This window comes from Chlamydotis macqueenii, chromosome 25 (assembly GCF_036417535.1).
Source record: "Chlamydotis macqueenii isolate bChlMac1 chromosome 25, bChlMac1.mat, whole genome shotgun sequence".
Taxonomy (NCBI): Eukaryota; Metazoa; Chordata; class Aves; order Otidiformes; family Otididae; genus Chlamydotis; species Chlamydotis macqueenii.
Window position 1 is genome coordinate 4322046 of NC_141580.1, and position 25403 is coordinate 4347448.

Sequence of the window (25403 nt, forward strand, 5' to 3'; positions counted from 1 at the left end):
CCCGCGCACCGCAGGGACGTGCAGGTGAGCAGCGGGCCCGGTTTGGTGCTCCCACCGAGCCGGGACGCCGTTGGGCTGCGGCTGTGCGGGGGGGGCCGGGCAGCTGGGCAAGGCGAGCGCTGGCCCTGGCAGATTTGCAGCCACTTCTCTGCCTGTAGGAGCCCTGCAGGCAGCATCAGTGCAGGAACAGCCTTTATTAAAGCAAAATAACCTACAAAAATATAGATACAGCCTGTGCCCCAGGCCTGATCTGGCAAAGGCGGAACAAGGCTCCTGCCCAGGGCAAGGACTGGCTCAGCCACACAGAGCCTCTGGCCCCAGGGCTCGCGTGCACCCAACGCTTTGGGCCAGGCCCGTTCCGAGCCCCTGGGTTCGCTCTCATCCTCCTCCAAGCGAGCGTTGCTCCCACGGGTGGAGGTTCCCTACCAGCACAGCGCGCAGCTGCCCCAGTCCTGTCCTGGGCCAGGGCACGTGGTGGAGCGGAGGCTGTCCCCCGCCAAGGGTCTTCAGGGGCAGTGCTGCTCCCTGCAGAGCCGCTTCTGCTGAGGAGCGCAGCGTGTGTGTGCGCTGCCGGTGCGAGGACTCCACCGCTGCCAGGCAGCGCTGAGGGGTGCTAAACGTGGGCACGGCAGAGACAAGCCCCGCCGGCGTGCGTGGAGGTGGCCGTGGGACCCTCCCGTCCCCTGGCAGGCCACTCACTGCTCCTGCGTGCCCCAGGAGATGTAGTCGGGGCGCGTGGCCGCGTGGTACTCGTCGATCAGCTGCTGCACGATCTCCCGGGAGTTATCCAGTTCGTCAAAGTTGTCCTTGAAGATGTCCTCCTTGCGGAACTGCTCCAGGAAGGCCTCCCGCTTGCGCAGCTTGTCATACTGCCGGCACGTCCGCTCGAACAGCTGGAGAGCAGAGAGCAGCAGTCAGACGGGGACCAGAGCTCCCCGGGGACGCCGTGGGGCAGGGCGAGGCCCAGCCTCCCCAGGCTGCTGCTGCCCTGCCCCCAGCCAGCACTCGGGATCGAGCTCACGCTTCCGAGGCTGCCTTTGGCCAGGGAGAGGGCATCCTGCTGCAGCCTGCTCCTGGGAGAACGGCACCAGGGGTGCACAGCAGGACTGCCAGGACCCCCGGAGCAGACCCGAGCGTGGCTGCGCCCCAGCTGGGAGCTGCCCATCCTCCCCTCACCCTACAGGCCCCGCCGTGGCTTTGCGAAAGCCCCGGAGAAGACGCGTTTGCGACCGAAAGGACGTCAGCGGAGCTGCAGCTGCCGGTCCGTGGTGCAGAGGGAAGGCGCTCACCGAGGAGATGTTGGTGTGGTTTGCCATCATGAGGCCGCTGACACGGTGTGCGGACGGCAGGTAGGGGGACTTGCGGGACAGAGCCACCTGGATGCTGGCAGGACCCCAGGGGATGAAGTTGGCCAGTTTCCTCTCCCGGATCCGCTGCAGGCTCTTGTGAACCTGGCAGGATGAGAGCAGCAGGGTGATGGGCAACGCAGCCTGGTCCCAGCAGACCCAGGAGCTGCTCCTCACACGGCGTTATGGCCTCGGGAAGGTGGATTTCAGCAAAGGGCAGGTAGGGAGGCTCCTCACGGCAAGGGACCAGCGGCCTCTCCATGAGGCCAGGCCCCACACGGGAGCAACCCGGCGCCAGGCACCGCTCAGTCTCGCCCCAGGGTGCCCACGGAGGAAGACGGTGCCATGTCTGTCAGCATCTGGAACAGCTGGGAGAGCTCACCTGCGTAGGATCCACCTCCCCCTGGATGATGTTGAGGATGGCGATGTAGCAGTGGTTGGTCTGCCTGTCTCGCCCTGTGGACACCATGACGTTTTTAGGCTGCAGCAATCTTCTCATCACGTCCAGGACTGTGGTTTTCCTCACGCTAGCCACCTGCAAACGCCAGCTGGGGGTCAGAGGGAGCGGGTACACTGCCCCCTTGCCCTCCCGCTGCCCTGCACACGCACACGGGAGGGAGGGCAGCTGGACAGAGCCACGTGCAAAGCCGCATGCAGGACGGGGACATCCCAAAAGTCACACAACAGGCGCAGCCAGGCTGAGAACCGGAGCGCTGGCGGAGGCTGCAGTGCCACATCGGCCACTGCGGTCCCCCAGGGCTGTCCCGGGCTTGGCCCCGCTGCTGCCCGCCAGGGCTGGCACCCGAAGGAGCGCCCATAGCAAGGACAGCGTGGCAGCCCCGCTCCAGTCTGAGCCGCTGGCCGAGCCCTGCGCACACTCCTCGCGGGGAGGACAGATCACACACTCGATACCCTTTTCAGAGCCAGCAGTTTTTCAGATTTGCTTCTCTGAGTAACATCCTGAGGAAATGCACACAACGAGAGGAGAACAGCAGCTGTCAGCTCCCAGCAGAACCGAGACGCGGCCAACGCAGGTGAGTGCCTCTCAAAACAGAACTGCCCCGTTCTCAGCGGGGGGGCGGAGGGGGCACTGGCTGGGGACGAGCTAAGCGCAAGTTCGATGCAGCTGAGGGGGGGCAATCCTCTCGGCACACGGATCAAGCCCTGGGAAGGAGCTGATGCCTGGAGCCCACGATCAGTCTTGGCATGACAACGAGCAACAGCGTTCTGACCCAAACGGCCCGGATCGGTGGCCCACGGGGGTGGCAGGACTGGCAGGGCCACTTTGCTGGGCTCACTCCCAAATTTCTACGGGTGGCTTTTGTCAGATCAGAGTTGGCTCTCCCACAGCTATCCCGAAGCAGGGAGCAGGTAGCCCTGCGCAAGCATAATCACCTGCTCACGCGTGATTCATATCACACGCGGCTGTCAGGTGGTGTGGGCACACGGGCCCGGGATTCGGAACATGCAATGACAGCTCCCCGGGACCGTGGGACTGGCGGATGTTACGAGCTGCGCGTGGCAGCTCCTCCTGCCCTCGGGGAAGGGGAGGAGCGCCCGGCGGGCGGCCTTACCGACTGGTCGGTGGTGAGCGGCGTGTACCCCGTCATGAGGAAGTGCAGCCGGGGCGTGGGGATGAGCGAGGCGATCAGCCCGATGAGGTCGTTGTTCATGTACCCAGGGTACCTGAGCGTGGTGGTGCTGGCAGACATGATGGTGGAGACCTGGGGGAGAGGATGGGGTCAGCCTCCGCATCACCGCACGGCCGTGGAGCGCGTTTGAAACCTGCTTCGCGCAGCCGTGCCGGGGGAAGCTGGAGTGCCCGTGGAGGGTGCCCCCGGGAAGGGCAGAGGACCCTCGTTCACTGCTCCAGGCTGCCCACCATCTCGCCCAGCCCATGGAGCAGGTTTAGACCGAATCAAAGACAGCAAGGAAGCCCCTTGCTGGCTTCTAGAGGGAAGAGCGCTTCTCACCAGCTGGTTGATCTGAGAGAACGACGGGTTCTGAATGTGCAGCCGGTCTGTCGCGATCCGATTCAAGGCCGTGTTGTCCAGAACCACCTGCAAGAGAGAAAAACGGCTCTGTGAGGAGCCTCGGAGGCAGCCTGAGGAAGGGCAACCCTTGCTACGTGTCCCGGGGCACCGGATTGCCCAGCACAGGCCCTGAGCGCCGCGGCCTGGCAGAGCCCCTACGCGGCAGGTGGCAGACGCTTGAAACCACAAGCTGACTCATCCGCGGAGCGTAACCGACACTGTCAATGGAAGCTCTTCCCTCCCGTCTTGGCTGCGCTCCCCAGCTCTCTCCCAAAGAGCCTCTGGGCCAGCGCCTCGCAGCAACCTTCAGCCCCACCAGCTCCGGTGCAGCTGCCAGGTGCAGAGACAAGGTGGGAGGGACCGGCAGCGTCTCGGTTAGGACCTGACCGAAGGCCCTGGTGCAGCCTGAAGATGCTGCCTGACTGGGGCTTGTAAGTGCTGAAAGCGATGCTGGAATCAAGTTTGAGCAGACGGCTGCAGCGCAGCTACGCAGAGGAAGCGCAGCCACGGGAAGAGCCTGCTGGATCCCGGAGGCAGAAACGCCAAGCCAGACAGCTCAGCGGGGGTTAGCACAGAGCCCTTGTCCCCAGAGCCACCGCATCTGCTCAGTCCTTCCGGATGGGGCAGCGCTCGCTGCCGCGCCCGGGGCTTCACAGGCACAGTGCACGCTGCTGCGGCGCTCACCCCACACAGCTACGGCGCTTGCCCCAGCAAAGGCTGCGTTTTTGGGCAGCTGGGGACAGGGCTGCCACGCAGGAGCCGGCTGCACTGCTGGCCTGACACGTGGCGGGACTCTTACCACGCAGTCAGCGTTCTGGGTCAGTCTCTTCAGCGTCAGCAGAGAGTTGTACGGCTGGACTACAACATCGCTCATCTCATCCTGGTTTGGGAAAACCGAGTAGGTCTCCACCAGCTTCTTGGGATACCTGGTGAGAAAGGCCAGCCACCTCAAGGGTTAACGCTGCCAAGCCTGCACTCTCTCCTCCCACAAGCTCCCTTTGCAGTCTCCAGGGCTCAGGACACCAGTGAGTCACCAGCACTGCTGCCAGAATTGGCTCCCAGGGAGGGAGAGGATTTGTCCCAGCAGTGCCTGCCCTAGCAGCGCAGGAGCAGGCTGCCAGAGCTACAGGCAAGGCTGAGCCACGCGCAGGCTGATGAAGCAGTTGCTTACGAGCCTTTTCAAGAGGCCGCAAGCTGAAACAGGCAGGGATGGCAGCTCGGAGCCCACAGCCAGAGCCTCGCACCCTCCGCTGCACAGCCAGGGTGGCAGAAGGCAGCTGCCTGATAAGAATGGCTGAGGGAAGGCAGAGTTTGGACAGCACGAGTCCAGTTTCGGAGCCTCTGAAGCCCCAGGCGTATCAGGAGCCATCCCTTCCCCGGGCAGCGTGCCAGGGATTGCACAAGAGTGTTTGGGTGGGGGCGGTGGCTCTGAGTCAGCGCTCTCCAGCTCCCCGCTTTGGCTGGGTGCCCAGGCTGGGCCAGCCGCTGCCGTGAGGGGAAGGGGACAAGGCGGAACGCTCACCTGTCATTCAGTTTCTCCAGAAGATACGAGCCCAGCCCGGAGCCTGTTCCACCAGCAATGGAGTGGCAAAGCACAAACCCCTGGAAGGAAGCAGAACGCAAGCAGCTCAAGGTCCAGCTCAGCCCCAGGAGCAGGCAGGGCAAAGCAGGGTGTGCCAGCACCGCCGCCTCCAGCAGAGATTCGCCAGCCAGGGCGAGAACTCCCCCTGTGCCGCCCGAGAGCACGGAGCCGACGCCTGCAGACAGAACGGAGCTTCGCCCTGGCTCCTGCAGACCACAGCTACAGCCACACGCTCACCAGGCCGCTTCTGCCAGCGAAGGTGGAATCCACGTCTCTGCACACACCACAAAGTGCAACTGCTGCTCAGGAGCCTCCTGGCTTCCTCCCACCCCAGAACAGACTTCAGAACAGCTGCAACGTCACCTTCGGGCTCCAGTCGGTCATACAAAACGGAGGTACGCGTTCCCAGCCCTTTCCCCAGCCCTTCCACGCCATTCCTTCCACGCCATTCCTCTCCTTCTAGAGCACCCGAGGCCAAACTCCCTCTACCTGACTTCAGGGCAGTTCCCACCTGCTGCAGGTCCCACTGTGGGCTCTGGGATCTTCTGCCAACTTATTTTCCGATCCCATTCCCTTCCCCTGCTGCCGTGTGACAGCCTGACACAAACACCAGGGAGCCCTGTCTGTCTACGTGCAGGAAACCGGTTCACACAGCCAGGGTCCTGCCAGAGGCACAGGGCAAAGCAGCTGAAGAGCTGTCAGCACCCCTGGTGCCCCTTTAACCTGGCCGGAGAGAAAACAAAGCTGCAGCTTGCGCTCATTCCGTGGATTTCAAAGCACTTGGCAATTTTCAGTCTGAACGCCTTCCTGCTGGCAGCCCGTGCTCCCTCTTGTGCGGCAGGCAGAGGGGCAGCAGGTGCCTTGTTCCAGCACAGCCCTCCCCGAAGGACAAGCAGCGTGTGTCTTGCTTCAGCTGACGTGGTGGAAAGCCACGGGAGGGAGGCGGAACAGGGCAAGGAAAAAGCACCAGAATGCCTGGAACTCTTCCTGCGGGCTGTATCCTGAGGGAAGAGCCCCATGCAAGCAGTATTTGGGGCAGAAAAACGCCTTGCTGAGCACACAGTGAGATAGCTAGGGAAGCCTGGCAGATGTAGGGAAGACCACCTTCCCTAGTTCCTCTCTCTACATGTTCTTTGCTCAGCACCTAGAAGCAAGTTTAGCAAGTCTCTGTACACCAGAGGGCTGAGCTTGACCTTACAAAAGAGCAGCTTGGCTCAGAGAACATGAAGCAGGGCAACCAGATCCAAATCCCCGGATTTACTTACTTCCAAACTGTCGCTTCCATCAGCCTCTCTGTCTATTATATCAAAAATATCTTCATGGATTTTTTCTCCCTGCAAGAGAGATCAGACCAGGGTTTGTTCCTTTCCCACAGAAAATGGAGAAGAGCTGCTCAAGCCTGGTCAGGTTGGCAATGTGAACCCGCGCCCAGAGCGGCACGAAGTGTTAGGCACAAGTCCCTGCGGAAGGACGAGGTGTTCTTCAGAAACCACGTCCTGAGCCTGACAGGAGAAGGCCACGATAAAGCCTCACGCCTAACAAGCTGACCTGTGTTTGCACCCAGGAGCACTACAGCTGGTACCTGTGAGAAGCCACTGGCCCAGTTGTTCCCAGCTCCTCCTCCGTGCTCCGACAAGTAGATGTTTTCGGGGTTGTAGAGGTTGGCATAAGGGGAGTTCAGGATGGAGTGGATAACTCGGGGCTCCAGGTCCAGCAGCACAGCTCGCGGGATGTAGTGCTCGTCGTCTGCCTTTAACAAGGAGCAGTAAGATCATGATGCAGTTGCAGCTCAGCGCCGCTTCTTACTGCAAGAGAAACTGCAAGGCCGTGTGCCACCCCCTGGCCGCGGGAGAGCACGGCACAGCCGCCGTCTGACAGAGAGGAGGAAGGGAAACTTGTTATGTGCGGCCTGTCCGTAATGCAGCACTTTATGCGCCCCAGAGCGCATCCTGAATGCTGGGCAGGTGGCGGGGGGGCGGCTCTCTCCTAAGGGGCTCGCGCTCGCGGCGGTTACGTAAGGTGGTATCTATAGCAGCCTCAGCCTCGCACTTCTGCCTCCGCAACACATCCCCTTCCAGAAACTGGAGCGCAGATGGGAGCGCTTGGCTGAGGCTGCCACTCAAACCAGTCCAGGGTCAGCATCAGCCCACCAGTCCCTGAATGCACGGGGATACTGGAGAGAGCTGAAGCGGTCACAGACAGCCCTGCCTGCGTTCACCCGCGCGTGGACCAACCCAGCGACAAGGCAGGAGCACCCCGCTCCCCCCAGAGCAGGCAGGGGCAGCCCCCGGCAGTACCTGGTAGAAGAAGACGTCCTTGCGGTCCGTGCCCTCGGTGGCGAACTCCTCCACGATGCCCTCAGGGCTGATGCCGTGCTCGGCGCAGAGCTGCTTCCAGAACTCGAACCCGACTGCGGTGGGGGGGGGCGGTGGGAGCGGTCAGGCGGGCCGGGGCCGGGCCGGGTCGGGCCGGGCTGGGGCCGGTCCCCCGGGCCGGGGGCAGGGCCCGGAGCACCCCTGGTCTGGCAGGCCCCGCCCCAGGCTCGGTAGGCCCCGGTCCCCGCCCCGGTCCCCGCCCCGGTCCCCATAGGCCCCGCCCACGCCCCCCACAGCATCCCGGCCCCGCCCGGGGCGCGCTGCCCCCGGCCCGGCCCGGCCCTGCCGCCGCCCGCCCCCCGGGGCGCACTCACTCTGGTTGCCGCACTGGCCCAGCTGCAGGGTGATGATCTCCCGCGGCATCGCGGCCGCAGCTCCGCCAGGTCCCGCTGCGCTCCGCTCCTCCGCCCGCCGCCCCGCCGCGTCTCCCGCCCGGCGCCAACCGCACTGCGCCTGCGCGCGGCGCACTTCCGGGAGAGCTCCCCTCTCCCCCCCCCTCCCCTCGCGGCGCCCCGGCAACGCGCGTGCGCCCTGGCAGGCGGCGGCGGCGGCCGCGCCTGCGCCAAGATGGCGGCGCCCAGCGTGGCTCCGCTTGGGGCAGCGGGGGCCGCCATACCGGCGGCGGCTGAGCGTGCGCGCGGGGCGGCGGGATGTTGATGCCGTGAGGGAGCCATGGCGGCGGCGGCGGCGGCGGCGGCGGCGGCGGCGGGGCCCGGCGAGCGGCAGCGGCGGGTGCAGGCGTTGAGCGCGGCCCTGCGGGGCCGCCTGGGGCCCTACGAGCCGCTGCTGAGCGCCGTGCAGGCCGCGCTGGTGTGGGAGCGGCCGGGCCGCAGCGCGCTGTGGTGGGTGGCGGCGCACGGCCTCTTCTGGTGAGCGGGCGGCGGCGGCGGCGGGGCCCGGGCGGCGGCGGCGGCGGGGCCCGGGCGGCGGGGAGGCGAGAGGCGGGAGCGCAGGCCGCCCCGGCGGGACCAGGGTTCGCTCCCCTGCGGGGGCGCCGGGCCGCGGAGCGCTCCCGCCGAGACCCAGTGCCGGGGGGGGGGGGCGGTGCGGGGGTCCCCGCGGGCCCGGCTCGGCTTCCCCGCAGCCGCTCGGGAGCCGCCGGGACGCCCTGGGCTGCGGGAGGTTTTGTTTTCTACCCTGACGGGCCTTCCCCCGTGGCGGTGGGTGGCGGGTGGGCGCTCGGAGGGCACTGGCGGCCGGGCACCCTGCCTGCCGGAGCGGTGGCGGTCCCCGTCCCCCTTCTCCCGGGCCCGGGTGAGCGAGGCCTGGCTCCGGGCGGAGCAGCCGGTTCCTCCCGCGCTGGGAGCAGCTGGCTGGCCCGAGAGCTTGAGTCCATCACCCGTCTCAGCAGGCGAGGAGGAACCTGGAAGCGCCGATGTCTGCGTCGGCGCTGTCCCCTCTCAGCGTGTTTTTCCTTCTGAACTGAAATTAGAAATCCAGTTGGCAAAACCCAGGCTGTTCTGGTGAACAGTAGAGGAAGGGCAGCAGGTTCCCAAGCTGTGAAGCAGGGCTCTTGCGCTAGAAACGGCAGGAGCAGATAAGGGTCCCTCCGGCAGCCTGACGGCACTGCCTGATAAGCTCCCCACCCTGGCACTGACTGATTAAACCCTTGCTCACTTTTCTCTGGCTACAGCTGTTACTGAGCAACCGATTCGGTTTGAGTTGGTTTGTGTTACTCCTTTTGTGTTTACTGCACAGATCTGGCCGGTACCGATTTCTTTGTTTCTTCCCCGCAGGTTTTTTGCTCTGACTTCTCTTCGCTTGCTGTTCCTGGTTGCGTTTACCCTTATAGTCGTGGTTTGTGTGGATCAGTGGAAGAACAAAATCTGGCCTGCAGTTGGAGGTGAGTCGCAACGTTTGAGCTGATCCCAGCAAATCAAGCAGTGTTTTAGCCCTAGAGGTATACAGGCGTGCACTGCCTGGAGTTAAATACTTACAATCCTGGAATTTTTGCTTTGTGAGTTTAGAAGCAGGCAAGAACACCGTAGGCATGTTCTTCCCGCAGTTGGAAAATCCAAACCTATATGAAGATAAGGAGAGCTTTTCGTGCTTATGGCACTGGTGTTTGTCTCGTCGTCTTGAAACATCTGGTGCATGTGAACCAGTGCAGGTTTTGAAGCGGTGATTCGCCTTCCAAGTGTTCGGTACAAGAGCAAGGAATGGAAGCGTGTGTGGAATACATCTGCGTTGTTCCTCAGAATCCGTAATAAACCAGCCTCGTGTTTTAGGATGAAGATGAGTCCCGCTCTTGCTGTTGAGTAGAGATTTCTTGGGAAGGAGAGGCACTTTAATGACTGCTAATGAAGTTAGTCTAAAGCTTTCAGTAAACAAAGCAGCTCTGTCTGTCATTTGTGGTATTAATATGCTCACGAATCCTCCCATTATTAGCAGCTCGGGATTTCACTGGCTTTGCACGGACGCGTTGGTTTTTCTCTCAGAGGTGGTTCCCGAACTAACTAGCAAGTGCAGCTCCCAACTTGCTGCTTCGGCTTGTGTTCTCTGTAGTTCCTGGGAAGACATTAAAGCTTTCCTCGGTTTCTAGCAGCAGCTTGGCTCAGGCTCGGTAGCTGAAGTGATGAGGAAGTGTCTGTCTCGCTCCCTCGTAACCTTCATTTCGATTTGTCAGGATAACTGGTACATCCCTGGGTCACTTTTCAAATCCCAGCTTGAGTGAGAAAGTGTCGAAAGACTTAAATCTCTGGTGCCTCTCAGTAAGCAAGCTGTTCTTCCTTCGCCGTCTGGGTGTGTGCAGGGGAAGGGAGGGAGAGGGAAGTGGTGGCTTTTTTGCTAATTCCCGTCGCTGTAACCAGAGCAGCCTTCCAGACAACGTCCGACAAATATTGAGGAGCAACCAGGGGACTCCCTTGCAGTCTTGTCCTGTCACACGTACACGTTCAAAATGTGTTACGGAGCGATGCATCCCCCATTCTTAATTACAGTTAATGTCTGTTCCAGGTATTCCCCAGCTCATTAAAGCTTTACTTAAATCCCAAGAGCTAAACATTCTCATGGCAAATTCCTTGCAACTAATGTAGTGTCTGTTCTTAATATTTTAGTGGCAAGACCTGATGAATTAGACAATGAGAGGTAGGAAACTAATTGAATCCTCTGCTGTTTGCTGTGATACGGTGTAGTTATTACCTGCACGTGCTTGTAGCATTGGCTCCTTTGAGCGAGGAAGGAAGGGGGAGAAGGGAGCTACCGAGTGGCGGGAGGATGGAGCCCTGGGCTCTCAGGCCGCTGTGACAAGTTTTTGGCTTGCCCAAACCATTATGTTATACCGAATCTTGGCCTCATATCGACCTCCAATAACGCTTGCTTGAGTGCTGTAATATTGCCTCTGCCGCTTCCCCCCTGCACCCGTCAGTCAGAGGTGCTGCCTTAAAAGCAATTCCTTTTGTACGGGCTTCCAGTAGCAGGAAAGCAACTTTTAAAATTATTTATTTATTTTTAAAATAATGAAGTCTTCTGAGACTCCACAGGGAACGTTTAACAGGCTTGTCCCAGAAGTTGTTACTGCATAGTTATGATCTGACTGGAACATTAATAATGGGTTGAGAAATGCTGGGGTGTTGTCATACTAATAATACCTTCCTCTCTCTGGACACACCTTTCTGCCTGCCTGTGCTGCTGGAGGCTCAGCTCCCGGTTAAATCACTTGAGCTGCTGCCAAATGACAGAGGTTTTTTTGGTTTGGTGTGGCTTTTTTCTTGTTTGCTTGAGTTTTGGGTTTTTTTTTTTTTTTTGCAGGAGGCCCAAGTACAAAAGGAATCGCTCTTCCTAACCTTCTGACAAGCAGTTAAGAAGCACTAATAGAACTTGCCAAAGACAATGCCTCTAAAGTGAATGAACATATTGAGGTAGAAGGCTGCTTGTAAACCTCCTGCTGAATTCTTGGGGTTGTAGTTGGCCAAATAAATGCAGAAAAAGCAAATGGATTCGCTTGATTTGCTTCTGCGCTGCCCTTTCCCTCCAGTAGCATGGAAACCAGTCCGAGCCAAAAGACTGAATGACTGAAATTACTGCTCCTTAGCTGCTGTGGGAGAACTGGGAGACTTGTAGAACGGGATGTAGAAGTGCTGCTTTTGGCAAGGTGGCGTTTTGAAAGGCAGGCTGACCCTCATCTCTAGAGCCCAGCAGCTGGGGGAGAAGAGGAGGCAGTATTGAGACAAGTGTTTGTAACAAATGACTTCTGTACTGGCATCGATGCAGTAATACCTGTTCCTGAATTCTTCCCTTCCCTGCAGCTGGGGATACGTTCACCCTCGGCTGCTCGGAGTGCCAGAACTCTGTCACCATTTGGCTGAAGGATGGGTGGCCGGGACCAACTTCTTAAGTAATCTCTTCATTTTCAAGAGGCAAAACCCTGGAAAGGTAAGAATGTACAGACCTCAGCAAATAAAATGTTTGGTGCGGAGCCTCTGCTGACCGCTAGCGTCCTTTTGTGGTGGCGTCCAGCGCTGGCTGAATGCATTCCGCCATGGGAGGAGGAGAAAGCACAGACAGAATAGTTGTGGTTGTGGAGGAGGGAGGAGAAAAGGAGCAGCAGCACGTTGATTGCACTGGTGAAGTGAGAATGTAGCTGCTCCTTCTGGAGGTTTCTAGCTTTTCAAAGTGGCTGTCAAACTCATCTCCCTCATTGGATTTTAACGGTTTGAGAAAGTGTGTCAAGCTTTTTTCTTCTTTTTTTTTTGAGGCTTATGCAAAGAGGAACCTGTAATACAGTGGTACTGTCCTTGCCCTTTTCACCTCCAAGAGTTCTGTCTTTAGCCTCTTCCTTGCCTTTCACATACCTGCTTTGGGAAGCCCCCCATTTTCTGAGGCAGAGGCCCTGGTACACTGCCTGTCGCTCTGAAGCCAGATACCTCCTGTGTCTGCGCCAGCCCTAGAGCGGGGCAGTGGAGCGCTAGGAAGGCTTCGCTGTCATTAGAATTATGACCTGACCTAGAATTTGCAGAGAACAAGACGATCAAGAACTGAGTGAATCCCCTGCTTTACCTCAGAAACTCACTGTCTCCCATCTCTTCAGTTTTGCCTTCTAGTGTGTGGAGTCTTCACTTTCCTGGCTGTCCTGGGCCAGTATATCCCTGGACTCCTGCTCTCGTACTTGCTGTGTAAGTAGATCTCTGTGCCAGTACGGACTTAGGAGTGAAAAGGGGAAGAGAGCAGTGGGATCGGAATGTCTGAGGGACGGGGCTCTTCTGCTCAAAGCAAAGCTTGTGTGAATGGCTTTAAAATGTAAAATAATACGTTCTGCTTGGAATGTGGTGGTTCTTGACCAGGACTCTAAGGTCTCTGGTCCAGAGAGAACATGTTTGAGTGCTTAGTAACTACAGATCTGAGCGCTAATAGGTTGGCCTCTCAATTTTGTTAAATTGGCGGAGGTGGTTGCACCGATTCTCACTGCCTCCCGCAGCAATGCCTTCCGTACTCAGATCTCGCATGCTGTGTGTGTGACAGCGCATTGCAAAATGGGCAAGAGGTTTGCCGAGTAGCATCCTGAACCAACTTCTAATCAGCCTTCCCACTTACCTCAGTGCTCTTCATCCTGCTGTGGCCCCTTGCTGTGTACCACAGACTGGGGCAGCGCATGTACATGAAGCTGGAGCCAGCTCTGCAGCGGCTGGATTTCAGCGTTCGAGGCTACATGATATCAAAGCAGCGTGAGAAGCAACGTAAGTTTCTGTAGCGTGTTTCTGACCCTTGCTACCCAAAGCAGCCTGTGAATCGAGCCGCCGGTCTTGGAGCGGGACAGGGCTGCGAGCACGGCACGGCAGTCGCTCCAGCACCCTTGGCAAACACTCGCAACCGCTTTGGGAAGGAAGCGAGGCAGCTCTGCCTCCGCAGGCATCTCCCAGTTAGCAGTTGGTGTAAGCTCTTTGTGGTGCTGAGCCGCGCTGTTTCTCAGCTGCCAGAACTGCGCATTCCATACTGCAGTCGCACTGAAAAAAAAAGAAAGGACTCAGTGCAAGGTAGCTGCTATAAATGTGGTCATCTCAGAAAAAGATCTGCAGCAGCCCAAGTCAGAAATGATCACGTTGCTCTGCTGTGGAAGAAAGCACGCTGTGTTACGTTATGTCCAAGCTTGCCAGTTTAGGGCTTTTCTGCTCGGCGTAAGGCCGGTCCTGTACAGACTCCTGTCCTAGCAGCAATAATCAGCTCTGACTCTGGTTTCTGGCAGTGCGTGGCCGATCCCAGGAGGCTGCGGATGATGGGAGCGACAGCGAAGAGGAGCTTGCCGCCTTCTGTCCCAAGGTAACGAAGCGTCTCGGAAATAGAAAAGCTCAGCTGAACAGAACAAACTCGCCAGGTTGCGTGGCTGTGCAGTGCGTGGCCCTGTATCCAGCACGGTGCGGCTGAGTTGTGATGGAAAACCAGAGGAAATTCTCCTTTTAGAGAGGTCTTTCCTGTTCTGTCTCACTTAAGTACGTCCAGCACTGCTCATCCCAACTCCGGTCTTCTAGGCTGAGCAGTAAAGTGTGAAATGAGCCTCAGGTACCAGCCTCCCATGAGGACTGGGTTTAACTGGTGGCCGCTGGATGATGTGTGTTGTCTTGAGGCACAGCAGTAAGCTTTCCCGTGTTGATGTTTTCAATTTTATCTCCTGTTTCAAAGCTGGATGACTCTGTGGTCGCCAAGGAACTAACCATCTCTGACTCAGAGCATTCGGACGCTGAGGTTTCCTACACTGAAAATGGGATATTTAACCTTTCGAGGGGCCAGACTCCCCTGACAGAGGGATCAGAAGGTGAGAGGAAACGGGCACTTTCTGGAAGGGGCAGAAAGCTGAGCAGGCGCCGCTGTGACGGGTGGGAGGGAGGGAGGATGCGTTCATTGCCTTTTCTCCTTGAGGTCTCGCTGTTTGATGTCTGTCTTGCTGGCTGAGATGAGATGCAACTACCTATTTGTTCAGAACTGATCTTCTTTCTTAATTCCTGTGGTGCTTTAGTAGAGCAATGCCAGCTGCTCTTCAAAGGCAGATCCAGCTCTGCGCGACTCCGGCTGTAGGGATACAGGTTGGAGTGCAGAGGCTGGGAGGGGGTGCTTTCCTCCGGCAGAAGCTGTCTGGTCCAGCATCCGCATTCCCTGCAGGAGAACGGGAGGGCAGCAGGCATCCCAAATAGCTGTGTGAGGGGGAGGTGAAAGACCCTGGTCTGGGCGATGACAGCGACAGGCTGTCTGGGGGATCGGCGCGGCTTTTCTGTGCCTTTGCCTGCAGGGTGCTTGCCGTACGCTGTGTATTTAAAGCGCTTTCTCCTCCTCTAGACCTGGACGGTCACAGTGACCCAGAAGAATCTTTTGCCAGGGATCTCCCTGACTTCCCTTCCATAAACCCGGAAGCCACTGGCATAGACGATGAAGACGACACCAGCATTGGAATCCCAAGCCTGGCTTACCGCTCGCAAGGAACAGAAGACCTGCACCTCCCTTACGAGCAGGACGAATCCGTCGCGCTGCCATCTGTACAGAATCTCACTAACAACATAGCTGGCTTCGTCACCAGGGGGATGATACAGCTTGCGCTGTCAGGAGCCCCTCAGCCAGGTTCCTCGCGCAGCGACAATCCCCAGAGAGGAGCAAAGACTTATCTTAGAACGGCCAGCTCGGACTTGGACACTGATGCGGAAGGGGATGACTTTGAACTGCTGGATCAGTCCGAGCTGAACCAGCTGGATCCTGCTGGCTCCCGGGGCCAGTAAGCCATCCCACCGCTTCCCTCCGGTTTTCTACTGCGCATCGTTGAGGGGAATCTTGGAAGGAGAAGCTTTGCACACTTACCTAGATCGTCTCCTGTGTGAGTATGAGTGACGTGATAGCCAGTCCTGGCTGGGAACACCACTGTGACTTGTGACTCTGTAGCCTTGCTTGGATTTTAAAATAAACTGCACTGGTAATTCGTAGGGAAAAGACGTTGATGTGATAGCTCCACAATCACCCGTGTGTTGCCCTGCACTGTCTGCCGGGATGCTGCTTACTCCAAACTTCCTCACCTCAGACAATAAATCTGGTGTCTGCAGCTCCACAGCCCAGCGCTCAGACCCTCTTAGCGTTGCCGAGAACAATCTTGAAGCCGACCTTCCGCGGCTGATGCATAACCAGGTGATCGGGACTGGTTTCCCCCTCAGACTTCGTGTCTGGGACTTCGTGCTGTTCTGTCTTTCAGACAACCCTTCCCCGCTCCTCAAACGCGCACAGAATCCGAGTCTCCTTTCCCAGCAATATCCAGCCTCCGGGCGGAAACAAGCCCCTTGCTCCTGTTCGTGGACGCGACGGTGTACAGCCGCGATGTTTGGACTTGCGATGACCGCTCCTCTCCGGTTCCAGCTTTCTAGTGACGCTATTTTGTAAGAGACCTAACGGCAATAAGACATCAACTGTGATGACTAGAGTCCTGCAGAGAACATCTACGTGTGGCAGCTGCTCTTGTGTTGCTTTCCTAAACTTTCCTAAAATAACAAACTAACAATTTGCTAAAAAAATCCCCCCCCGCGCTCCTCCAGCACGCGTTCGGCGCAGCCCGCGGCAATCCTGCGCTCCCGCCGACGCTTCCTCTGGGGGAGCGGCTCGGGATCGGTTTTCTGGAGGAGGGGAGAGGGGGGAGCCGCTCTGCCGGGCTGCTTTTGTTCTGGGGACCCCCCGCTCGCCGGTGGGACCGGAACGGGGGCCGCCAGCCCGCGCCGCCCCTGACCGAAGGGCTCGCGGAGAGGAACCGGCAGCCTGTTCCGAGCCCCTCCGCCCTCTCTTTCTCGCCCGGCTTTCCCGTTGCTTTTTCTAAGCCATAGAACCGGATTCGGTCCCGTTTGTGCGGCAAAGAACGAACCGTTTCAGGGAAACCCCCGCAGCCGCTGCTGTCTGTCTGCCTGCGCTCGCCCCGCCGCCGCCGTGCCCGGGGGAGGGGGGCCGTTAACCGGTTACTTCACAGGAGCGGGGCCGGGGGCGGGCAGCGGCGGTTCACCACCGGTTGCCGCTGGGCCCCGGGGCTGCGGAGCCGCTGGCTCGGGCGGCGGCGGGGGTGGGCGGGGCCGGGGGGCGTGGCTTCACCTCCGCCGGTCGGCCTCGGGCTCCGGGATTAGCGGGCGGCGCGCCGGAAGTGCGTCATCACGCCGGGCAGAGCGGGAGCGGGGCGAGCGGAGGCGGAGGATGAGCAAAGGCCGGGAGGGCCCCGCGGCGGGCGGTGAGCATCGGGGCGGCCGCCGCCCTCCCGTTCGCGGTGCCGGCTGTCTCCGGCGGCCGCGGGTGACCGGCGGGCTGTCCCTCAGGAGGCGCCGCCGCCGTCCTGCTGCGGTACCTGCGGGAGCAGAACCGGCCGTACAGCGCCCAGGACGCCTTCGGGAACCTGCAGCGGGAGCACGGGCTGGGCAAAGCGGTGAGCGGGGCCGGGCCCGGGCCGGGGGGCGCGGGGCGGGGCGGGGGGCACGGCTGACCCCCGCTCGTCCCGCAGGCCGTGGTGAAGGCGCTGGAGCAGCTGGCGCAGCAGGGCCGCCTCCGCGAGAAGGCTTACGGGAAGCAGAAGATCTACTTCGCCGACCAGGTGAGCCCCCGGCCCCGGGGGGGGCTGCCTCCACCGGCCCACCCCCGCTGACCCGCCGCCTCGCCGCAGGAGCAGCTGCCGGCCGCCAGCGACGCGGAGCTGCGTGGCCTGGATGAGGAGATCGCCGCGCTCTCCGCCAAGGTGCAGGCGGTGCAGCAGAGCTGCCGGCAAATGGAGGCGGGTGAGCGCGCGCGCTGCCCGCCCCGCCGCGGCACCGGGAGCGGCTGGTGGCCCTGCGGGTACGGGCGGCTGTGCCCTGGCTGCCGGGCTGTTGGTGCTGCGGGTGATCGGTGCCTTCCTTCCAGAGCTGAAGGACCTGAACAGCTCCATGACAACCCCTGAGATGGCCAGAGAGATTGAGCAGCTGAGGAAGGACTGTGCAAGTTACACAGAGAAACTGGAGAGGATTAAGTCTGCCACCAACCACGTGACTCCGGAAGAAAAAGAGAAGGTGAGGAGCTGCCTGGCGCTGAGCTGAGCACCAGCAGCAGGGGCCAGGCCAGGGCTGGGCCGATTGTACCAAACTGACACCGGTACAACGGGGGCAGGGGGCTGTGTGGGACCTGTGCAGCTCCGCGGGGCCCGTGTGCCAGCCATGGCCGTGGGTGCGATGGCGAGGACTCTCAGGGCGTCTTTAGGAAACAGCCTGAGCTGCCCCTTCTTTGCAGACCTTTGCTTTGGGCAGTCACCCGCCACGTGCTCAGTTCCGTCTTTTCGTGTCTCAGGTGACGCGTTTCGCAGAGAGGCTCGCACCTCCACGGGGGCTTCGTGAGCTCCTTGTGCTGTTAAATAACGCAACGGCTGTAACTGGGACGGCTGGTGGGCCCTTGGCAGCAGGCGCTCCCCGCCCTGGGGGCTTACGACGGCTTCGTGGGGCAGCTGCCGCCTGGGCTGCTCTCACTCCGTGTTACTGTCTGCAGGTCTGCAGCGAGCAGAAGCTGTACTGCAAGGAGTGGCGGAGGAGGAAGCGAATGGTAACGGCCGTGCCTTCGAGCGGGGCGGGGGGGACGGCGCCGGGAGGCGGCGGGGACTGGGCAGCTCAGGGAGCAGCCCCTGTGCGAGGTGAGCGCCTTCCCGCTGCGGCGGCGCTGGCCAGGAGACCCCAGGCGAGCAGGCCGTGCTGCGCCAGCTGCGCTTGGCGCTGCCCCGGGGAGCCAGGCGCGTTTGGGGAAAGCTTGCGGGCACTGAGCCGCCCCCCTGCGAAAAGGCCGTGTCAAAATACGCGACGCCCTGCAGGGCTCTGCCTGTCCTGGGGAAACAAACCAGACTCCTTGCGTTACGGAGAGCTGGTCTCGCACTGTCACCCCCCTCGACGGGGGACGGTCCCCCCCAGCCGTAGCGGGGCTGCCCAACCTCGGCGCGGCCACCCCGCAGCCCTCGCGGTGCCCCTGTCTCGCCAGGCCACTGAGCTGCTGGACGCCATCCTGGAGGGGTACCCCAAAAGCAAGAAGCAGTTTTTTGTAAGTACCGAGGCCGGGCTCTGCCTGGCAGCCCTGGGGCAGCAGCAGCCCTGCCGCCCGCCCTGCCGAGCCGCTCTGTGCTCGTACAGGAGGAGGTCGGGATAGAGACGGACGAGGACCACAACGTCACGCTGCCGGCGGCTGTGTGAGGCGCGCGGGGAGTCTTTTCCCCAGGGAGGAGGAGCTGATGCTGAAACTCAGTTGTGTTGGGGTTTGTTTTTTTTTCCCCTCTTTTTTTTTTTTGGTGGTTTTTTTTTTTTGCAGGCCTTGGTCTGGTCCTGCCTATTCCTGTGCGTTTGTTTCAAAATGCTTTGCAGCTGGCGGGGTGGTTGAGGTCAGCGACTCGGCGCTGGGCCCTCGCGTCGTCTCGCGCGCAGAGGGATTGTTACTGCTCCCCGCCCTTCGGTGCTGCGGGGGCCGGGTGTCCCCCCGGGGGGCTGTGCCGCTCCACTGCTGTGGAGTCCCCGGTGTTCCAGTAGGAAAAGGAAGCGAGCGCCTCAGGAGGCGAACGGATGAGCGACCGTTACGGCCGCGGAGCTCTGCGTGTACTTCAGCCACTTCTGGCAGCGCGACTGGGCGTTACACGAGGACGCGATCCATTAAACAGCAGGGTTCTGGTTCAGCTGCGCGGCGCTGTGGCGTTTTTCTCTCTTCAGAGGCGCAGGGCTGGGGCTCGGCGTGGCAGCAGCCCCGAGGGCTGGGAAAGGCAAGAGCCAGGAGCTGGCAACAGGAGCCACGAGGGCCGGGCTGGGCTTCCAGAAACCCCGTCTGCCTCTCCCAGCTCTAGGGGAAGGCTCCAGGAACTCGCCAACAGAAATAAAACCAGAAAAATCATTACAACATTCAGCAAAATTTAATTACTTTTCACAATAGAAAAAAATACGTCGCTTTCACATGTGAGGTCTGTAGAACTCCATGTCCTCCTCCCAAGGTGGGAGGCAGCGTCTGGCCCAGCGTCTCCAGGGGTTCAGGCTGCGCCCCTCGTTCAGCCGCAGAGCCGCAGCCCGCTCCCCCAGAGAGGGGATTTTCTTCATCACAAAGCAACATCTGCCAGGGGAGGCACAGCTGCCTGCGTGCGCTTTAGCGGTGATGCGCGTCGCCGCAGGGGTTTTGCGCTGGGGCTTCCGCGGCATTGGAAAGGGCACCCACAGGCAGGGGTGGGTTCTCCGCTGGTAAATGCGGGTAGAAGCAGGAGCTTAAACATTCTCATGCCGCAGCGTTCAAACCACGTCATTCAGAGATGAGCGCTACCTCAGCAACAGTGGAAAAAAACGCGTAAAATAAATGTCCGCTACCCCTGGAGCGGGAGCACGGACCTGATTACAGCGAACAAATCCTGCTGCCACCGTCACCGCGCTGGAGGAGCCCCGGTACAATCGTTATGGTGAACAACCAGCGCCCGGGCAGCGGCTACACCGCGCCGCGAAGCGTCTGCGTTGGCCAGAGCAGCGGCATGTGACGGGTTAAAAAAGTGTCCCCGAGAGCATCTGTCTGCAAAGCTGACACTGAGAGTACTTCAGGATGATTGCAGTGATTTATAAAAACAAAAAAATTAACTCAAGGCTGGTTATGTGTGTGTGTGTGCGCGTAGATAAACATTCTAAGGAGGATCCTTCCCGATCGGTACGGCCACGTCAAAACCTGAAGCCAGCTGAAGCCAAAAACGTTTCGGCGCTCACCCGCGCGAGCAGGAAAAGCCTGCGCACAAAGCTCCCTCCCGTTTCTCCTTCAAAGGAACTACGGCTACAGCAGAAGAGATTTCAGCACATCACCAGCGCGCGACGCCAGCTCTGTGCCGAGTAACTGTCTCCCTGGCAGCGACGGGTGCTGCCAGGCTTCCCCCCAGCATCCACGCAGCTTAAAAATCCTGCCCTGAAAGAGCTGCTCCGGGGGGAGGGAGGAGAAAGCCTGCAGCGAGGGGAGAAGCCTACTCCTAGTCCATTTTAACAGCAACCAACGGCTTTTAGCATGCATTCCTCTTGCGTTCCCCCCTCCCCTGGGACGAGGAGGGGGTGTAGCGGAGGCCTGAGGTTACAGAGCAGATCCGCTCCGCAGCGGAGAGTCGGCGGCACGGGCACCCCCCGCCTCGCCGCGCCTGCCCGAGCTACAGCTTCTCTGGCACCTTGAAAAGCCCTCTACTCAATCCACACTTTTTTTTTTTTCCCCCTTTCCTAAGTTCCTACAAATATTTGGTAATACCGACTGTGGCGCAGAGGTGCCTGCACAGCCTTTTTTTTGGTTTTGTAGTTAATACAATAAATAATTCCGAGAAACTTTACAAACAGCCACGAGGGAGATGGCCCGGCCTTTCCTGGCGCCCGTCACCCAGGCCCCTGGGCAGGAGGTGCCCGTCCCCGCGGGTGCGGAGGCGGCGGCAGCCCCGGAGCCGCTGGCGCTGCAGGGGGGAGGCTCAGTAGAGCTGACTCTTCAGTTGGTGCAGGACCCCGATGACGATGTCCTGCAGCGTCTGCGGCAGAGAGGAGATGCCGTCAGTTGTTGCAGGGGAGGAACGGCCCAGCCCCGGTCACTCCCACCTCTCCTCCTGGCCCTCCCCGAGCGCCTGCCCCTCTCAGAGGTTCCTTAATTCCCAGAAAGCCCGTCCGTGTCCCGAGGGCGTGATGGGGAACAAGCAGGACCCTCCTGAACTCTGTTTGATCCTGGCCAGCTTTCAACACCAAACCAGTCCAGCAACTGAACTGGGGAGAGCTGTGGCTGTCCCCGCTACGCCCCTGGCCTGCCCCAGTCTGGCACTGATCACACGCTGCGCTTTCAGAAGCCCCAGGAGAGGGGACAGTCACACTGCGGGCGCAACGGGCTCTGCCTCACTTCCCTCCGCCATGGCACCAGCCCACCCGCGGCTCCCGCACCCACCTGGGGCTTGCAGTGCTCCTCAATCCAGCTGAAGACGCAAGCCGAGAGCTCCTGAAAACTCGTTACCGAGATGGAGGCGTTGAAGGACTGGAACAAGGAATCCATAATGCCTTGAAACACGTTGAACTTCATCTCGTCAGAGATCTGGTCCTTCCCCTCGTTCGGGTTGTCCTGGTGAGCTTTCACAATCTGCTCGTAGTTCCTGAAACGAGCCAAGCACCCTGTGTTCAGCAGCGAAGTGAGACCCCCCTGGCATGCCCGGCTTCTGCGCCGCTGCGCGCGCAGAGCTCGCTGCCCATCACGGGCCGTTGGGAACGAGAGTGAGTTTGCAGAGGATCCTGCCCGTAAATAAACGGGGGGGGGAGCTGCAGCCGCTCCCGACACCGGGAGCGGATTCATTTTCTGACTCAGATCCACCATCGCACCGAACACCACCACCCGACCTGGCACGGACCCACGCTGACGAGCCGCTGGAGGAGAAACGACGACAGCGGGCAGGGACGGGGTTGGTGCCGAGGGTGCCAGGCCGCCTGCGGAGCACTGAGTGCGTCCACGGAGCCTTGAACCGACGGGGGGGGAAAGACAGCGGGGAAAAAAGAGGGCAGCAGCCCCCAGCTCTTCCCTTACACTTTCATGATCTTCAAGGCCATCACGTCTTTCCTGAGGGTAGAAACCTCCTCCTCTTGCTTCTTCTTTTCCTTGTGCAGGAAATTGATGTAGTCAATGGCTGAGCACGACAATACAAAGTGAGGATTCGAGAGCGCACACGAGCCCCCGGGATCCCTGCTGAAGGTGGCAGGCGACGCCCCGGGGCGCCCGCGCCCTGGCTGCCCCGATTCTCCTCGGGGAGGCGGCCGGCAGCTGGGCACCCCCGGAGCATCGTCACACCAGAAGGTCCCCAAGTGCTGAACCTCCGCCCCGCATGGCTCTGGCGAGGTGTTTTGGGGTTCATAGCACTCCCTTCCCTCTGCTCATCCTCGAGACTCACTTTTCTGGAGGACGATGGCCTTGCTCAGCTTCTGGGAGCCTATGGAGAAATTCTGCTGCTCGCAGGTAGGAACGATGGCCTGCAAGTCATCGTAGCCTTTCTGTGGGGAAGCAGAGCCACGGAGTTGCAGTTCAGCAGCGTGAGACTGGCTGTTCCAAAAGGCGTCGAACGCCAGCTCCCCCCGCGCAGCCAGCCAGCGCCACGCTGGCTCCCAGCACGCTCGCGTTTGGGGAGGGCGCGAAAACAGAAGGGGGAAGGCGCTGCAAAGAGCGGGGTGCTGGGTGCCGCGGGGCCCCGAGAGCCAGCGAGTCGCCGCTCTTGCGGAGCACGGGCAGCCTCTCGGGTTACCTTGATGGCGTCTCGCCTCTTCTGCTCCGCCTGAGTGTGCTCCCGCCTGCGCCGGTCCTTGTACGACTCCTTGAAGGACTCCTGGTGATAATCGCTGTCCTCGTCGTCTGCGCGGAGAGAACTCGCGTTGAGTGGGAGGAAGCCGGACCGGTGAGGTCCCGACGCGCGGAGGCGCACGGAAGGGGCGACAGCGCCGTGCCCCGAGGGCGGCGGCCAGCTCCAGAGGTCAGGCCAAGGACAAACGCTGCGAGGGGCCCTGCCGACCCTCTCCCTTTCCCCGCGGAGCCGGGCGGGAGGAAGACGCCTGCAGCTCCCTCGGGGAGGCGTCCGAACCTGAGCGGTTCCCTGCTGCGAACGCCGCGGGAAGCCCCGCTGGGCGCGGCGGCGAGCGGAAGGACGAAGCCCGCGGGCCCACCTGTGTTGGGGACGGAGGAGGCGCTGGTGGAGCCGATGCTGTTGGCCCGCGACACCATGCTTCCTTTCCGAGCGTTGTCCACGAAGAGCGCTGGAAGGAGAGGCCTCCCTGAGCAAGCGACGGACCCCGGGGCGTGCGACCGGGCGCGGAGGGGATGGGGGGAAGGGGTGGGGGGGTGTCGCCGGGCAGCCGCCGTCACCGGGAGCCGCCGAGGCCGCGCGGGGCCGGGCGCTGCGGGCACCTACCCGTGTCCAGGCCATTGTCGCTGCAGGCCGCGTCCACCTTGCGCGGGGCCGGCGGGAGGACAGGCGTCAGCGGGGCCGGGGCAGCGCCCCCGCTCCCCCCGAGCGCCGGTAGCCGCGCACTCGCTGACCTCTGCCCTCCGCCCCTCGCCTTGACCCTTGACCCTGCCGCTCGTGCCTCTCCCCGAGCCTTTACCCTCGACTCCCCCCGCCCCGCCCCGCGCCCGCCCCGCCGCCATCCCACCGCCCCCGCCCGCAGCCCCGCGCACACGGAGCCGCCCTCCGCGGCGCCCGGCCGGCCCGGTCCCGGCGGACGGACCCACCTTCCCCCACGAGTCGTCGGCCGCGGCGCCGGACGGCTCCGCCATCTTCCGCCCGCCCCGGTCATGTGACCGCCGCGGGGGCCGACGGGGAGACGCGGTTCTCCGCCGCGCCGCCAGGGGGCGCCCTCAGCGCCGCCCGCTCGGTGCCCCTGCGCTGTCGTAACCGCCCTGACGTCACGGTGACGCAAGAGCGGCGGGCCGGGGGCAGAGTCCGCCGCCCGCGGGGGCCCGGCGCTGCCAACCGGGGGCGGGGGGGGGGGGCGGCGGCCGCGGAGCCGCCCCGAGCCCCCGGGGAGGCGAGAGGGAGGCCGGCGCCGGTGTGTCCGCACTGGGGTTTATTGGGGGGGGACAGGGGGGCACCGCGCGCTCCCCGGCGCCGTTTGTGCCAGCGGCCGCCCGGGCGTGGGGCAGCCGCGGGCCTGGAGAAATAAATTATCCCCGCGTGGGTTAAATAGACATAAATAGCGCGAGGCCCCGCGCAGCGCCGACGGCGGAGTCCAGCCGACGCCGGCAGCGAGCGCCGAGGAGCGTCGTCCCGTCGAGGCCGCGACGCGCTCAGGCCCGGCACGCCGCTGCGCGCCGGCGCGGGCAGGGCAGGGCGGCAGCCTGCGGCCCGAACAGCGCCCGCGCCCGGCCCTCGAAGGCCGACACCATCTCCTTGGCCACCTCGTCCAGGAACAGCCCGGCCAGCCGGGAGTGCAGCGCCGACCTGAACTCGAAGGAGACCTGGCGGGGAGCGGGAAGGCGCTGGGGGCTTGGCGCAGCGGGCGGGCAGCAGCCGGAGCTGCCCGCAGCCCCCCCTGCCCCAGCAGACCCTGCGCAGGGGCCAGGCTCTCACCGAGAAGTCCAGCGCGCAGGTGTCCGTCCGTCCGGGCAGCCCCGGCCCGAACCGCCACTGCGTCTCCAGGTGCCTGAAGAGGCGGCCGTCCCGGCTCACGGCCTGCGGCAGGGAGACGGCGATGGGGCCGGGGCGGTGCGACCCGGCGCCGCTCGGGAGGCCGCTCCGCTCCCAAAGCGCGCGAGGTCCGGCCTGGCCCCCGCCCCGTGTGTCCGCAGGCTGGGATGCCCCAGCGCCCCAGGCCTCACAGAGCTGCTGGGGTCTCCGTAGCCTGAGGCCCCGCGCCGCAGTGGGACGCGCAAGCGCCCCGGTCCTGCCTTGCCTACCCGGATCCGCCGGGAGCCCAGGAAGACTTCGGAGACGTAGCGCTCCAGGAGAGGCGGGAAGCCGACCTCGAGCTCTGCCCGCAGCACCTGCCCGCGGCGGGACAGCACGGCCGAGCGGCGGCACCAGGGCACGAAGAGCCGGTACTCGCCCACGTTGGCCACCAGCTCGTACATCTGCTCCGCCGAGTACCTGGGCCGGAGGCGGGGGTCAGGGCCGGGGGCCGCGCAGCCCAGCCGGTGCCCCCGCGGGACCGGGACCCCGGGGCGCTGGGAGGACTCACCCCAGAACCCGCTGCTCCCAGTGCCCGCTGGGGCCGGTGCCCGCCGGGATCAGGAACGCCCGCGCCGGTGCGGAATGGGGGATGCCGAGACACCTGGAGGGGCGAGAGGGTCAGAGGACCGGCTCCGCTGCACCGGGACACCGGCCCCGCACCGGGACACCGGCTCCGCCGGCGCTGTCTCACCGGGAGGCGGCCCCGCCGCCCGCCGCCGCCCGCAGCGCCCCGAGCAGCGTCCGCCCGCACCCGGCCATGGCTCGGCTCTGTCCCGCCGGTACCGGAGCGGGACGGTCTCGTGCGCCCGGTGACATCGCGAGGGGGCGGGACCGGCCGCTCCGCCTCCTCCCCCGCCCACGGGGCGGCTCCGGCCGCACCGTGCGGGGCCCCGGCCGCACCGGGGGTCCCGGGGGCTGCGGAGGGGGAAGCAAGAACCGGACCAGTCCCGG

The 25403-nt window shown here is 62.1% G+C and overlaps 5 protein-coding genes across 6 annotated transcripts; 2 read left to right on the top strand and 3 right to left on the bottom strand.

Annotated features, from left to right (window-relative positions):
• Positions 1 to 175: 175 nt before the first annotated feature.
• TUBG1 (tubulin gamma 1) lies at positions 176 to 7786 on the bottom strand. Its single transcript, XM_086766753.1, has 11 exons — positions 7651 to 7786; positions 7259 to 7371; positions 6544 to 6711; positions 6227 to 6295; positions 4902 to 4981; positions 4179 to 4305; positions 3320 to 3406; positions 2921 to 3070; positions 1729 to 1881; positions 1290 to 1451; positions 176 to 893 (listed from the first exon to the last, which is right to left on the bottom strand). The coding sequence occupies exons 1-11, from the start codon at positions 7697 to 7699 to the stop codon at positions 696 to 698; spliced, it is 1356 nt and encodes a 451-aa protein (XP_086622879.1). The 5' UTR covers positions 7700 to 7786; the 3' UTR covers positions 176 to 695.
• A 108-nt stretch (positions 7787 to 7894) lies between these two features.
• Positions 7895 to 15740, top strand: RETREG3 (reticulophagy regulator family member 3). Its single transcript, XM_086766758.1, has 9 exons — positions 7895 to 8205; positions 9073 to 9179; positions 10393 to 10423; positions 11584 to 11710; positions 12366 to 12450; positions 12874 to 13011; positions 13518 to 13591; positions 13952 to 14084; positions 14603 to 15740. The coding sequence occupies exons 1-9, from the start codon at positions 8009 to 8011 to the stop codon at positions 15034 to 15036; spliced, it is 1326 nt and encodes a 441-aa protein (XP_086622884.1). The 5' UTR covers positions 7895 to 8008; the 3' UTR covers positions 15037 to 15740.
• Positions 15741 to 16417: 677 nt separating this feature from the next.
• PSMC3IP (PSMC3 interacting protein) lies at positions 16418 to 18950 on the top strand. The gene is made up of 8 exons (XM_086766699.1): positions 16418 to 16511; positions 16597 to 16703; positions 16779 to 16868; positions 16938 to 17049; positions 17174 to 17319; positions 17789 to 17842; positions 18269 to 18328; positions 18418 to 18950. Exons 1-8 carry the CDS (start codon positions 16478 to 16480, stop codon positions 18475 to 18477), a joined length of 663 nt encoding a protein of 220 aa, XP_086622825.1. The 5' UTR covers positions 16418 to 16477; the 3' UTR covers positions 18478 to 18950.
• Positions 18951 to 19162: 212 nt separating this feature from the next.
• Positions 19163 to 23569, bottom strand: MLX (MAX dimerization protein MLX). 2 transcript variants are annotated; one of them, XM_086766698.1, is made up of 8 exons: positions 23516 to 23569; positions 23196 to 23232; positions 22951 to 23040; positions 22536 to 22642; positions 22188 to 22287; positions 21827 to 21926; positions 21200 to 21401; positions 19163 to 20795 (listed from the first exon to the last, which is right to left on the bottom strand). In XM_086766698.1, exons 1-8 carry the CDS (start codon positions 23558 to 23560, stop codon positions 20739 to 20741), a joined length of 738 nt encoding a protein of 245 aa, XP_086622824.1. In that variant the 5' UTR covers positions 23561 to 23569; the 3' UTR covers positions 19163 to 20738. The 2 variants fall into 2 exon arrangements, with proteins under 2 accessions (XP_086622824.1, XP_086622822.1); XM_086766696.1 differs by lacking the exon at positions 19163 to 20795 and having other exon boundaries at positions 20802 to 21401.
• A 266-nt stretch (positions 23570 to 23835) lies between these two features.
• On the bottom strand, positions 23836 to 25375 carry LOC147597743 (coenzyme Q-binding protein COQ10 homolog B, mitochondrial-like). Its single transcript, XM_086766742.1, has 5 exons — positions 25144 to 25375; positions 24961 to 25053; positions 24680 to 24869; positions 24354 to 24455; positions 23836 to 24241 (listed from the first exon to the last, which is right to left on the bottom strand). The coding sequence occupies exons 1-5, from the start codon at positions 25266 to 25268 to the stop codon at positions 24071 to 24073; spliced, it is 681 nt and encodes a 226-aa protein (XP_086622868.1). The 5' UTR covers positions 25269 to 25375; the 3' UTR covers positions 23836 to 24070.
• Positions 25376 to 25403: the final 28 nt, after the last annotated feature.

Bases quoted from the DNA above. Each gene is read 5' to 3' on its own strand.
- TUBG1 (XM_086766753.1), bottom strand. From the start codon at position 7,699: ATGCCGCGGGAGATCATCACCCTGCAGCTGGGCCAGTGCGGCAACCAG. The intron at 4,306-4,901 runs GTGAGCGTTCCG...CTTTCTCACCAG, and splicing joins CTGGAGAAACTGAATGACAG to GTATCCCAAGAAGCTGGTGG. The intron at 894-1,289 runs GTGAGCGCCTTC...TCTGCTCTCCAG, and splicing joins ACCACACCAACATCTCCTCG to CTGTTCGAGCGGACGTGCCG.
- RETREG3 (XM_086766758.1), top strand. From the start codon at position 8,009: ATGGCGGCGGCGGCGGCGGCGGCGGCGGCGGCGGCGGGGCCCGGCGAG. The intron at 10,424-11,583 runs GTAGGAAACTAA...CCTTCCCTGCAG, and splicing joins GATGAATTAGACAATGAGAG to CTGGGGATACGTTCACCCTC. The intron at 11,711-12,365 runs GTAAGAATGTAC...CCATCTCTTCAG, and splicing joins AGAGGCAAAACCCTGGAAAG to TTTTGCCTTCTAGTGTGTGG.
- PSMC3IP (XM_086766699.1), top strand. From the start codon at position 16,478: ATGAGCAAAGGCCGGGAGGGCCCCGCGGCGGGCG. The intron at 17,843-18,268 runs GTAACGGCCGTG...CTGTCTCGCCAG, and splicing joins GGCGGAGGAGGAAGCGAATG to GCCACTGAGCTGCTGGACGC. The intron at 18,329-18,417 runs GTAAGTACCGAG...GTGCTCGTACAG, and splicing joins AAAGCAAGAAGCAGTTTTTT to GAGGAGGTCGGGATAGAGAC.
- MLX (XM_086766696.1), bottom strand. From the start codon at position 23,560: ATGGCGGAGCCGTCCGGCGCCGCGGCCGACGACTCGTGGGGGAAG. The intron at 23,041-23,195 runs GTAGGTGCCCGC...CTCTCCTTCCAG, and splicing joins CGACAATGGCCTGGACACGG to CGCTCTTCGTGGACAACGCT. The intron at 21,402-21,826 runs GTAAGGGAAGAG...GGCTCGTTTCAG, and splicing joins GCCTTGAAGATCATGAAAGT to GAACTACGAGCAGATTGTGA.
- LOC147597743 (XM_086766742.1), bottom strand. From the start codon at position 25,268: ATGTCACCGGGCGCACGAGACCGTCCCGCTCCGGTACCGGCGGGACAG. The intron at 25,054-25,143 runs GTGAGACAGCGC...TCGCCCCTCCAG, and splicing joins GGCGGCGGGGCCGCCTCCCG to GTGTCTCGGCATCCCCCATT. The intron at 24,870-24,960 runs GTGAGTCCTCCC...CCTCCGGCCCAG, and splicing joins TGGGAGCAGCGGGTTCTGGG to GTACTCGGCGGAGCAGATGT.